Below are 13675 nucleotides of genomic sequence, written 5' to 3'. Positions count from 1 at the left end.
TATCGAGTGTGCAGTGCTTGGAAATTATTATAATTTTCACATTACATCTAAACGTAAGTTTATTCCATGTTTTATCCTTTACATATGTTAACTTACAAGAATCTATATACATTGAATGTTTTTTTTTACATATCTACGATCGAAACGCTGGCGCGTGTACATTTTGATATTTAATTTTAAAAATAAGAAAAAAACGAAAAGGATCTGTATCATTAATCTTAAACGTACGTTGCTTAAAATATTAATTACGTTTTATTTCGTGGAGATAAATGTTCGTGAAACAGGAGTTTTATTCAACAAACTATAAAACGACAAGAAAGACTTCAAGAAATTTTTCAAAAAATTACCATGTAGCTCAAGAGTTGAGACTGTAATTCCTGTTGCCTTTACGATTACAGGTAACATCGTGAAAGAAGAGACAATCACGTAAATCAGGCAATTAAGCGTATCTCTAAATTACGTCACTTTACAATCTTGACTTCCGTTTCCATTCATCTCTATCTGACCTCAAAAGATCTTCTCAGAACTCGTATTGCGAGACGAAAATAAAGATTTTAGCGACGGCGCTCCCGACAAACACGCTGTCGTGATAGACCTCCATGCTGAGATCCAACTCGATCTCCTGCGGTCCCGGGATCGAGCGCGTCAGCACCAGGACCGCCTGCGACGGGATCGGTCTCTTCAGGGCGAAACAGGACTCTGTGGCGCGAGCGACACCCGGTGGTGCGCGCACATCCACCAATGCCATGGTGAACTGTATCGTTGAATCGGGCTGATGACTTCCTCGTAGAGTGAATAGCTCCAGCTGACCGGTGGACGGTAGAGGCAGCATGCTCACGAAGGTGATGAAGTTGTAGGAGTAATGCGAGGGCGTCCGATGACAAGCCAGCTCGTTTCCGTGGCAGATACGTGAGCGTACACAGCGGCTGAAATCACGAAGGAAAATTTATGGTTTTATCATGAAATTGATAAATTGATAATCTCAAATAAGTTATCTGTGTTCGAAATTAATTTGATATCAGATAAACCATCAAACGCAAATTAGAGAAAATTGAATACGCAGTTCATCTTCATCAAATCCAATCATTACTTTTTCTTCATGGGGTCCCGATGATATCCCGAGGGACAGTTTATCTGGAAACAACGGTAACTTCCTCGCGTGTTCTGACACATCTCGTCCGGCTGCCTGCAGACTTGACCAGCAGCGCACTCGTCGATGTCTGCGAACACACGTAGAAGACAATTAGATATGTTGCAGAGCACGTGGTGATATCGTGACCGCCAACGATGTCATGATTGCGCGAGATCGAGGAGATTACATGGGAGCGCGCGTTCGTGTGCCGGTGACTCGAGCTGATGCTACGATTCGTCGGCAAACGGGTCAAGTACAAATTGCACTGCCGTTTCAACTTTATCAAAGTAGGTGAAACACATTCGCAGAGCTACAACACCGTAATTCGCGTGAACGGGCTCTCACTTTTCATTCTATCGATTCGCGGGATCACGTTAATAGCGTTGATACACGAACGTGTATCGTCTATCTTTTGATGCCCCGGTCAGTATTCTAATCTTCGACGTCTTAATATTTTATTATTTTATTATTTGTCGTACAATCGCTTTTTTTCCATATAAACGTAAAAGTCGTCACCTTGGCACGTTCGACCATCGACACCGAGCCGGTATCCCTCGGGACACTTGCACGCGTAGCTCCCCGGCGTATTGTCGCAGATGCCAATGCAGAGATGGTGATCCTTGAATTCCGTGCACTCGTCAATGTCGTTGCAAGATCGGTTGTCGGCATTTAGTCTAAATCCAGCTTCGCATCCGCATCTGTAGCTGCCCCACACATTCAGGCACACGTGCTGACAGAGTCCTGGCGTTCGCTGACATTCGTCGATATCCTGAAAGCAATCGCAATTACGTTACGAGACGAGAGCGTTCTGGAGTATCGTCATCTATCCGAATTGTACGGCTTGACACTTACTTGGCAGGCACCGATTCCTCCCGCGGTGTTCTCGAAGCCCTCCGAGCACACGCACTTGTAGGAACCAACGGTGTTCTCGCAGCGGCCGTTCATCCCGCAAATGTTACTACCACCGTAAATGCTGCACTCGTCGATGTCAACGCAATCGTTGTTGGGTCCGACCGCGTGACCGGACGGACAGATGCAATGGTACCCGCCTTGCCGATTCTCGCAGGTCTGGCCCTTGCCGCATTTGTGCGTTCCCTCCTGACACTCGTCTACGTCGACACAGTACTGTCCGGACACGGGATCCAGAGTGTAACCGGGTCCGCAGATTACCCTGGACGCGCATCTGTAAAATTTCCCCGCGTCTAATAACGTGTCCCTCCCTCCCTCTCTCTCTCTCTCTCTCTCTTTATAGATATATATCTTCGGTTGACATTACGCGTACCTGTAGGATCCCAGAGTGTTGATGCACATAGACCTGGCGCAGGGACTCGGTGTTTTCCGACATTCGTCTATATCCACGCATTTGCCGCTGGAGCCGGGCTCGAAGCCGCGCGGGCAGTTTGGCCAGGATGACGGTCCGGCTGGCGTCAATGACGTTGGCGTCGTCGTCGTGACCGTCGCGATTCTCATCGTCGTCATTGGCGACGTGCGCGGCTGCGGAGTCGGTATGCGAGGAATGCGATCGCAGCGATACGAACCCAGGGTGTTTCTGCATTGGTATCCGGATCCGCAGTCATGGGTACCCAAGACACACTCGTCGTCGTCCTCGCAAATCTCCGTCGCGGCGTTCAGGGTATAGCCGGTACCGCAGGGTAAGAAACGCGTGCACGTGTAGCTGCCGATCGTGTTGTCGCATCGCTGCGTCGGCAGGCAGTCGTTCTCCTTCGAGGGAAACAAGTTCGGCATTTGAGGCGAGAGAACGCAGACTTTACATGCTTTATTTATTTTCCTTGGCGTGATATCCAATCTGTCACAATATTTTCATTTCTTTGCATGCCTAAGTTTACGCGATAAATGTCAGATCGCGCGTGATACCGATACGTTTACGTGAGCATCTCTCGGGAGAGTCTCGTTGTCCTTACCTTCAACTGACACTCGTTGATATCAACGCAAGCCTGCGTGAGATTATCGCGCCTGAAGCCGGTTTTGCAGGTGCACGTATAGCTGCCTACGGTATTGACGCACTCCTCGTTGCTGCTGCAAGCATCCTCGAGCTCCCTGCATTCATTGACATCGACGCAGCCGCGATTCCTCACGAACCTGGTGCCGCGCATACACTTCTGATTCACCGGCGCGGGCATCGCTGTCGTGGTCGGTCTTCTGGTTACAGGGATGGGTGACTTCGCGCAGCTGTAACCACCTGGCTGATTGTAGCAGATCTCGTTGTCGCCGCACATGTCCAACCCTTCCGCACATTCGTCGATGTCTGTATAATTTCAAACCAAGTGCTTCAGATAAGGAAACTCGAACATAACTTTTCCTCTGTATTAAAGCAATTGATACTTTTAAATAATTTTTTACTATTATTGATATTATTATAAATATTATTACTCTTTGCAAAACATACCCTGGCATTTAAGCTTCCAATTTAAACCTCTGATTATAAAAGCATTGTTGAAAGCAACTGAAATAATGTAGAACTACATATAAAGCACAAACACGTAATTCGATGCAATAAAAACGCAAACAATTGTAAATGATATTTGTGACTAATAGAAGTGATATTTGTACATGTCGAAAGCCGACAGGAACAGTACAATTTATCCATGCATTCACAAAGAATTTATCGCACGAACATGCGCCAATCAGTCAATCTGAGCTTGATACTGTTCTGCCGAGTTCTGAAAATAGGAAAAATATCTAAAATCGTTGTTAACACGGTATTGAAAAACACAGGTTTACGCCTGCAACTAAAAAGAATAGTAAAGATAAAATTGTAAAACAGCCAAAAATATACAAATGATTAATTGTCTCTACTATTTATAAAAGCCACTTCATTAATGTTAAAAAATATACTTTATAAAAATTATTAAATTTACCTGTACACCGACGTAAATTAGGATGATATCGATAGCCTGATGGACAGGCTGGTCGTTGACGTTGACGAGGAGGAGGAGGTCTTTCACACCTGCAACATATATTTTATCGGACATTTTTAAAAGCTTCTATTTTATTATTTAGACTTATCTAATATAAAACCCCAGATAGAACATCCAATAGATTTTATTTTAAAAAAAAGTTTTTGCGTACCTGTATGTGCCCGGCAGGTTGACGCATCTCTCGGAGAATCTCGCGTCACAGCTGTACTGCCCGATTAAGCACTCGTCAACGTCTTCGCATCGCAGAGTGCTCAAAGAATACTTGTATCCAGACGGGCAGGAGGGCAGTCTAGTCAAACATTCGAAGCTACCTTCTTTATTCACGCAGTACTGATGCAAATTAAGTCGACAGTTATGTAGATTCTCGGAGCACTCGTCGATGTCCAGGCAGGTGCCGTTGAAGACTCGTCTGTAGCCACGGCTGCAGGGCGGTATCAACTCGCAGATGAAGGATCCATTGGCGTTGATACATCTGCGGATCAAAATTTACGGCTATTGATGAATTCAGGTATCAATTAAGTAAGAAAATAATAAATCGGAAAAAAATATCGGTTGTTAGAGAAAAAAAGAAACACGCGATACAACTGTACAACTAAAGACGCGTACCTATGTGTACTCTGAGGACAATCGTGTCTGCCTAATAAGCACTCATCCACGTCCTGGCAGCTCTTCGTCGTTGTACTAAAATACCAGCCGGCACTGCAAAGGGGCGAACAATCGTAACCCCCTGGAGTGTTCGTGCATCTCTCGTGCTCTCGACATCCGGGACCGACCGCGCACTCGTCTATGTCCACGCAATAGCCCGTACTCGCGTCTCTCTTGTATCCCAGTCTACAGGGTTCGGTGGACCAGTAACGATCTGTGCCCTGACGCATAAATATAAATTAATTGAGAATTGCGTTAAAGTGACCATTATTACGAATAATACATCTGTGTGTCGTTCTCGCAAGATCGCGCGAACGTGTAAATCGTAACTCGCAAAATTGTTTTCATCAGGCACCTGTACTTTGTTGTAACGCGAACCGACGAACGATCTTCTTGTTGCCGTGCTGCTCATCGTTGTCTCGATAATGCTGGCGGTAGTGGTTCTCGTTCCGCAAACGTAGGAGCCATTCGTATTAATACAATAATGAGTCAAGTCGTTGCAAGTATGCAAGCCGAGCAGGCATTCGTCTATGTCTTCGCAAAATTCTTTGGCCTTGTTCACAGATCGAGAATTGTTGCGCATTCGAAAACCGGGTGGACAGGTTGGAGAACATCGGTAACCTCCCTCCGTGTTCACGCAACGTTCGCCTATGCCGCAAGTCGCTATTCTATTCGCACATTCGTCGACATCTGCGATATAAAGATTATCAAAATGACTACCTTCGATGATAAAACAAGATTATTCGATGAGGAAATAAGAAACAATTACCGATACAGCGGCCAGATTTTCTATCGAAAAAGTAGCCGTCGCCACAATCCTCGATTTCATTGTTGACCGACGAAATGCTCGTTCTCTCTAATTTGTATTCCCTGCTAAATTGATCATCGGGTTGATCGTCATTAATCTCCTCCGTGGTAGATGTATCCCCGTTGTTTTCAATTGCTACGCATCTTTTTTTTAAATAAAATAATTCATTAACATTTTCCTTTAATTATATATCAGTGAAATAATATAGAGATATCGCATGTCGCACCTGTAACGACCAATTTCATTAATACAACGCTCATCGAGCTCGCAGGAATGCAATTGTTCGTTGCACTCGTCGACATCGATGCATCTCGTTATTCCGGAATCATTAGAGGATTTGTATCCCGCGGAACAAGTCATCCGTGAACCCGACTGCACATTCTTCTGGTGATCAGATAGAGCCTGGTCGATTGGAAAATAATTCGCCGTTGTCTTTGTACACTTGTACGCACCCTTCGTGTTAACGCATATCGTGCTCGGATCGGGACAAGGATTGCGCGATTCGACGCACTCGTCTACGTCTAAAAAGAAAAGCGTCGTTTAATGGTGAATCACGTGACCTGTTTACTTTTGAAGAAAACAGTCGACGGATACATGTCTCAAGCTTGGAAATCTTGACTTTCATCTAATTTTTATTTTTACGTTTAATCAATCATAATCGCATACGGATTATCAAAAATTCAGTAGCGCTTAAGAAGTTAATTAACTTTATTACTCACATGCATGAGAGATAAGGATGAAGCGTTGCAAAATCAAATCGTAGTTGCGAACTCAAACTCATTCCCAAGGAAATCCACATCGTTTTTCACGATTATTCGCTTCATTTTTTACAACGAAAGAAAATTGCAACTCCGATATATACGCGCATGCACACATTTACCTAGTAGAAGGGCCGGAAGTTAAAATTCAAAACGTAATAAGAATTTATTTTGTTAAAAAGCGATGGTCGTGCCCTTACAGTAGCAAAGATTTATACTGAATACTGAAATCATTGAGACGAAGAAAGCTCACCGACGCAAACGCCCAGCCCGATACTGTACGTAAATCCTTTCCCGCATTTCATATCGCACTCGTAAGCACCCTCGGTGTTTCGACATTGCTCGACATCTGCCAGACAGCTGTGAATATCTTCCGCACACTCGTCCACGTCTGATTAACAAATAAACGAGAGAAATGCGTAAAGAGAGAAGAATTTTTCCCACAGGAAATTTGTCGTTTTCGTCGATAAATTAATCAAATCGATCGTATAAATATTAACAACGTTACCTTTGCATAACTGTGACAATTTGTCGAACTTGAATCCCGCAGGGCAGGACTTCACCCCGGTCATTTCGAGACACGCGTAACTACCTTGCGTGTTCACGCAGAACGGTTTGCCGGCGGCGCAGGCAGCCGGCAGGACGACGCATTCGTCGATATCTAAAAATTAACGCAAACATGTAATAATATTATAATAATCTTGATTTATAGTTTACAATTTTTGTTGATCGTATCTTTGTAAAAAGATACGCTTCTTCTTACCTGTGCATTCACCTTTCAGTGGCTGCCATTCGTAGCCTGGGGGGCAAGCTTCGTAAGGTGCATCCTTCACGGACTTCTCCCTGATACAAATATACGATCCTATGGTGTTTTGGCATCCGCCGGGACACACGTTGCGCTCCAGACATTCGTCCACGTCTGATCGATAGATTGGCGCGCGATGCCAGCGAAAAGTGACGATCACATGCGAAAATTCAACGCGCGATCGCAAAACAAGCAGCATAGTGCGATTGAACGAAAATTAAGTTTACAAAAAAAAAAACCAAATATACAAATTCAATCGCAATTCACATAAGCGAGGTACGAGACAGTGATAAGACAATGTCGCAGTCAACATAGCGACGTGATGTTGCAGTGAACGAGAAACATGAAACATGAACGAGTAACGTTATGTTAGGTAAACGAGAACAAGGATGTGCTTCTGTTGTCGTGTTAAAAAGTAATAAATGTCAAATGTCATTTCCTTACTTACACGTGAGCGTTACGTTTTCTTGAATACGTACCGTCGCACACCTGATTGGTAACGTTATAACGATAGCCCGTCGGACACGACGGCAACAATTCGTTATCCGCATTTTTATCCGGCATCTTTTTGGTCCTCGATCTTGGAATGCAAGAACGTGCATCCTCGGCCAAGTCGTATCCCGATTTACAGCTGCATACAACAGCTACCCCGTTATCGGTGCACCGATGCTGACAAGGATGAGTTGGTTTGCATCTAAAAGTGGACATTTGATTTTATTAATATTTTTTATTACTAATAACAACACGTTTCACAAATTGACATAATAAAATTAAATTTTTCGTCGTTTTACACTATTCGCTATAACGTCGCCAATAATTAACTGCGATTCAGTTAATTATTGACGCGAATACACTTTACCTATCCAATAAAAAGATGATACATTAAGAATCCATATTTTATTCATACCTGTCGATCGGTTGATCCTGCTTGCAAGTCTTTCCGTCTTCCAATAAAGTGAAGCCGTCGCGACATTCGCAGCGATACGAACCCGGCGTCGGTACGCAAATATCAGAGCAAAGTATGCCTTTCATGAGTTGACAGATATCATCTAGCTCTGTGAATCAAAACGTTAATTGTGATTTAAAGTCGCGCTCATATATAAAGTACAAAAAAAAGAATAAGTTACAACTACGCCGACATTTTCCGTTGCTGTGCGCTTAAGGAATGTGATCCACAATTCGATATTCATTTACGGTGTGATTTTAGCGCAAATATATTTTTACTTGTGTTACTTTATTTAATGATATCGTTTGTACCCATACAGCACACATGTTTCAGAAAGCTTTTTGAAAAATGTTGTATTGTATGGATACTAATAATAATAATAATATATCTTTTTATATAATAATTTTATATACTAATAATAATAATATATCAAATTGTCCGGTATACCTGGAGTGGGTATCGAATATGGCGTAGAATCCGATGATGTAGAGGATGGATTATCGGATGATGTAGATAAAGGGGATGTTGGTGAAGAAGGCGACGATGACGACGACGACGACGACGACGACGACCACGGTGATGACGACGACGACGACGACGGCGACGACGACGACGACCACGGTGATGATGACGACGACGACCACGGTGATGACGACGACGACGACGACGACGGCGAATATGAAGATATCGGCGAGGAGGGCGATGAAAAATCTTGATCGGTTTCGGTCGAGCTTTCGCTCGATAGCTCACTCGTAAGATCCGTCGTGGAGCTCGGCGACGCTTCGTGACAACATTCCAAGAACGCGGGGTCCCAAGGAATGCCAAACGAGAAGCTTTTGAAGGAGCATCCTTGACCCATAGACCCCGCGAGTATACCTGATAATATAAGATTTATAAGACGCTCGTCCGTCTGCATAATCGATACGAACGAATTTATTCGAATTACGCTGATAGAGAAAGCTCGTTAAGTATTCACGACATAATAATTCATGAGACATAAATTCAGTAAAAGCCACCTAGTTTGCAGCCTTCGCAACAGTCGCGATGGTAATCGCCGCGGCCGAGCGTCTTCGGCGGTTTTTGCGACGATGTGCTCGTCACGCAGGCCAGACCTTTACGAGCGTCGGCTTTTCCCTTTTCGCATTGCAGCTCATGGTAGGCTCGGACGCAGCAAATGTCTACAGCCTCCAAGCAAAGACCTTGCTGCACCGCCGGCACTCCGGTCACGGGCCCAGTGAACTTCTCACATCTAAGACCCTCCTGAGCCCAAGAGGTACCAAGGCCGCAGCATTTCTCGAACTGAGCCTCCATTCTTCCCTCGACAACGAACGCTATTTCGAGCGATAAAAAATGAACGAGACGATGTGTAAATTTCAACTTAAAATAACAGATGCGGATTATTACACGACGTATCCAATATATTAATTTAATGGCGATATATATTTACAAGTTAATTTGACTAAAATGTAGAAATTTGAATCTTTTGTGATTAATAAATTGAGTTAATTGAAAAGAAATATACTAAAATTAAGAGCAAATGTACGTGGTTTCTTGAAATATTTTTAAATATTTTGAATTTATATCTTTACTTATGCTGTAAATTAACTCGAAAAGATCGAGATGGATCTAGGTCAAATGCTCTGTTTGATTTTTGTCAGGCTTATCACTTTCCCAAGCCTCTCTTTTATCGTTCACGTAAGAATATGTATTTTATATATATATATATATATATATATATATATATATATATATATATATCTTCCACTTGCATTACTACTAAAGGAAATTTTGACAGAAGATACAAAAACGCGTGACAAAAAGAGTATGATCCGTTTTTCACAGTTTTATTACAAAAAAATTTGAGACTATTTATAGATGTATTAAAGAAATGTACGAGAGAAACTAGCGTGGGAAAAAATGCGCTTTGCACTGATAAGAGCGGAAAAATCTTAAAACCTCGTTCCTCTCAGACATCGTGTGTTTTCTCACTGATAGATGCAAGTCGCGAATTTTATCTGTAAAATATATCAATCTAGCGCGCAAACAGTTTCTACGAAGAGCTTAGAGATCCTCCAATAGCGCTTTCGCGATCTCAATTGTTCCTCAATGCGTCCGATCTACATATAATGCGAAAATTAATTTATATCAATCGACGCACCGTGTGCACGAAATTGCGTACCATGGGCGTCGGGCGCGTCTTCTTTTTGGTATTGTATAAAACATGTTGAGGTTGTAGTACAATTTCGAATTATTAAATTGAATTTTATGACGAACGTCAAAGCATAAAAGATTACATACAAATCTTTCACAAAGGAAGAAAAAAGCGATGTATACTTGAAGTCGCGACAGAATATTTTGTGTAATACGTATTTGTAAGTGTAAAAAAATAATGTACCAAAGAAAAATTTTGCCTGCGCCCATGTCGCTCACTTAAATACAATTATCGATATCTTTAAAATATTGGCGGTTGAATTTTATTTCGTGGAACTGTCTCGAAGTTTTGAAATATCGAACGCAACTCATAGTAATGTGCGTGCGCAAATAAGCCTAGGTCAATGGAGAACTATCCTAATAGAATGATTTGCTTAATGTCGGTATACACATTGAGCATCGTTATGACGCAATGAAATTTAGTCTATCGCAAATATTAACGGCCGAATAATTCTATACAGAAAAAGGAATACGTAATTAAAATTTTTTTTACAAAAAAATTTTCATACAATATACTTCTACGCTTTGTCTACTCTACAGATTAGAGTTTATTTAAATTTAAAATACACACATCCAGTTTTTATGTAAAAATCTATTATTATATTAAAAATGAGAAATATTGTAAAAAAAATTAAAATTAAATAAGTTACTGTAGTTGCACCTTTCTGACGGTCAGTCGAATTTCTTTAATAATCTTAAATAATCTGTAGCAAATTAATTCTATAGCGATTCAAGCGAGAATTCAATCGTTATTCGGATTACGAACGATACCTCGTTTATGCAGGACCAGCTGCTCCAGGTGGACCATCAAGAAAAGGATAATAAAGGACACAGCGAAATCGATATAACGTGCCATGTTCCCTCATTGATCGATCACCGCGATTGAAATTATGATTACGTGACTTTTCACGTCAATGAAACAGCGCGATTAAAATTTTTCTTTTCAAAGATTAATTTGACCTCTTAATTTTTTACTATTTTTTCTTAATCTCTTCGAAAAGAACTTGCGAGCGACCGTTCCGAAATAGTTTCACCACGGATGCGTCTCGGACGAGCGCACAGCTTGCATTGAAGCATTTGGTACGCCGGCACTTTGGTTTTGTCATCTGCACCTTTGTACATCTCCCTCGCAGGTCCCGGACCTCTCCTTCTATCCTTCGTCCTCATCCTCCCTCCTTCTACGCGCAATATACTCTGTTGCGTTATAGTATGACAACTTGACAAGTCTCCCGTCTCTCTCTCTCCCCCCCCCCCTCTCTCTCTCTTACTCTTTCTTTTTCTCTGTCTCATTAGATACGCGCGATATTCTCGCAGACTCCGTGTGTTGATTAATAGCGCAATTCGAGCAGAGACAGACAAGCGTGATAATCTTCAAAATCGTCAGCACATCGTTTGATGACTTGATGGAAACAATTGGGAACTTCCAAACATTAATTGTAGGCTTTGTTAAAAATAAATACTGTTTTAAATGTTATTGATACCAAAAGATATTAATAACGAATCTATATTTCAAACTACACTTTCTTTCTATCGCAATCGTTTTTGTTTATTTCTGGTATGTTCTTTTGCGTAAGTTTTCCCTGCATAAAATGTCTTATTCAAAAATAGTGTTTCGCATCCACGAGATTTTATCGTGAATTCTAATACTTTGCAAAAATCTTGAATTGGATCGTGGCCAATACTTTTCAGTGCGATATTGAAAATAGAACCATGAAATCTTGTATACCTCTGAATCCGATAACAATTAGCAGAAGAAGTGAATCTTTTTTAATGCAAAGGTTCGCATTTATTTGAATGCGAAGAATTTAGAAGATATTCAATTGAATATCTTCTGAATTCTTCTGAATTCTGCTTTTTGACAAAATGTCTATATTTTTTAATTTTTTTCAATCCGACGTTTTATGCAGGGTTTATATAATAGGCAAAAGCGAATATAAGCCTCGCCGCTCGCGGTTCATTCTCGAGTTCTTCGCCGTCCTCGTAACTTTTTCCATTTCTGCTGCTCCAGGCCGCGGCACAAAGCAGCTTTTTTGTCAAGGCTTTCTCAACAGTGGCTTCCTTGTCGCGCAAAATTTCGTACCACCCACTAGCAGCGTATTGCCTCTAAATCTCAATAAACGAAAATTTACTTTAATCTATATCTGTAAAAAAAGTTCTCACTTATAAGTGGAGATATTACTTGTTGCTATTAAGGAGAAATCTGTATGAGACCTCTGACCAATTATGTTTATAAAATTTGAAAGTTAGAAGGTATTATCAAGAGGAAAATTTAAAAATAATGTTGGCCATTTTATTTTGATGATATTGACGCGTAAATTTGATCGTCGATGCAGACCTTGGTTGAATTTACGTTGCGTTCTTATCCGGGACTCTCGAAAAGAATCGCCCGCCATCGATCGTTGTCGCGTTATTGATGCCGACCGTGACACACGTAACACCCTGGCTTACAGAGTGATGTATTGTGAAAAAATCTCGCGTTTCAGAAGCTGTCAGCAACACACGCATGATCCACGAGGTTCGCCAGCTTACGTCTTCGGATGGTAAAGTGGCGCTTTTTTGCCGCGACTGGTTCGTCTGCATGTGCTCGGTCTGCTCATCGTAATAAGGGCGAACGAGGCGACGACGTTGCGTGATCACGCGTGTCTATGTAAAAAAACGAAGAATTTGACAATCCGCTGGGAAAGAAGGAAAAAAGGAGAGATGCGGTTAACGCGCTTCGTGGGGGCTTAGGATAGATTTATTTGGTCGGTCGCTTCCTGTTCCGCGTTTTGGCCGATGACAGCTATGCGGTCGTGGCTCCCACGAATCCGACGGCGATTGTCAAATCCCCCCAAAAAATTTTAAATTCTACAATACTACGATGATACAAGAAAACCTCGCGAACTCAAAAATTCAGATTTTAATGAAACTTTGCATAAATGTAAAGGGGGTAAATACATGAATTTAGAAATTTTTAGTTGGTGCCCAAAAACGGTTTGAAGGGATAAAACCACCCTTCAAAGTTGAGACGATTTTTGCGGTTTTTCGATATATCTCGTAAATTAAACAAAATATAAAAAAATGCAATAGGCTGACAATTGCAGAAAATATCGAATTTTTACAATACACAGAGCATTGTAAAAATTATTTTCTGCAATAGGCTGACAATTGCAGAAAATATCGAATTTTTACAATACACAAAGTGTTGTAAAAAATAATTAATGCAATAGGGTGAATACATGAATTTAGAAATTTTTATAACTGTCGTTTGCGATAGATGTACAATTTCGCACGTGTATTTTATCTACTTAATGTCTAATGGAATCTAATATACAATATATAAGCTCAAACATTTTTTATCTCAAATTGGCAACTTTATTTGTTTGCTCTGTTGGGTGATTGCGTAACTGGCGTAACACGTCGCCTAACGTAAGGTTTACACTTCGTTCTCG

The 13675-nt window shown here is 41.5% G+C and overlaps 1 protein-coding gene across 2 annotated transcripts; it reads right to left on the bottom strand.

Annotated features, from left to right (window-relative positions):
* Positions 1 to 41: 41 nt before the first annotated feature.
* LOC105833073 (fibrillin-1) lies at positions 42 to 11333 on the bottom strand. 2 transcript variants are annotated; one of them, XM_012674499.3, is made up of 21 exons: positions 11016 to 11333; positions 9050 to 9364; positions 8481 to 8909; positions 7995 to 8142; positions 7567 to 7781; positions 7046 to 7201; positions 6791 to 6943; positions 6536 to 6673; positions 5751 to 6045; positions 5486 to 5667; positions 5072 to 5406; positions 4678 to 4937; positions 4223 to 4543; positions 4012 to 4100; positions 3540 to 3596; positions 3055 to 3398; positions 2415 to 2854; positions 1985 to 2315; positions 1649 to 1901; positions 1091 to 1220; positions 42 to 926 (listed from the first exon to the last, which is right to left on the bottom strand). In XM_012674499.3, the coding sequence occupies exons 1-21, from the start codon at positions 11098 to 11100 to the stop codon at positions 521 to 523; spliced, it is 5082 nt and encodes a 1693-aa protein (XP_012529953.2). In that variant the 5' UTR covers positions 11101 to 11333; the 3' UTR covers positions 42 to 520. The 2 variants fall into 2 exon arrangements, with proteins under 2 accessions (XP_012529953.2, XP_012529954.2); XM_012674500.3 differs by lacking the exon at positions 3540 to 3596 and having other exon boundaries at positions 521 to 926.
* Between the last annotated feature and the right edge of the window lie 2342 nt (positions 11334 to 13675).

Source organism: Monomorium pharaonis, chromosome 4 (genome assembly GCF_013373865.1).
Source record: "Monomorium pharaonis isolate MP-MQ-018 chromosome 4, ASM1337386v2, whole genome shotgun sequence".
In the NCBI taxonomy this organism is placed as follows: domain Eukaryota; kingdom Metazoa; phylum Arthropoda; class Insecta; order Hymenoptera; family Formicidae; genus Monomorium; species Monomorium pharaonis.
Note: the sequence above shows the minus strand (reverse complement) of the source record. Positions and strands in the feature narration are given on the sequence as shown.

Excerpts from the sequence above, each read along its gene's own strand:
- LOC105833073 (XM_012674499.3), bottom strand. The coding sequence starts at position 11,100 with ATGGCACGTTATATCGATTTCGCTGTGTCCTTTATTATCCTTTTCTTG. Across the intron at positions 3,399-3,539 it reads TTGGAAGCTTAAATGCCAGG|ACATCGACGAATGTGCGGAA; the intron begins GTATGTTTTGCA and ends GAAATTATACAG. Across the intron at positions 927-1,090 it reads CGGGACCCCATGAAGAAAAA|CCGCTGTGTACGCTCACGTA; the intron begins GTAATGATTGGA and ends TCGTGATTTCAG.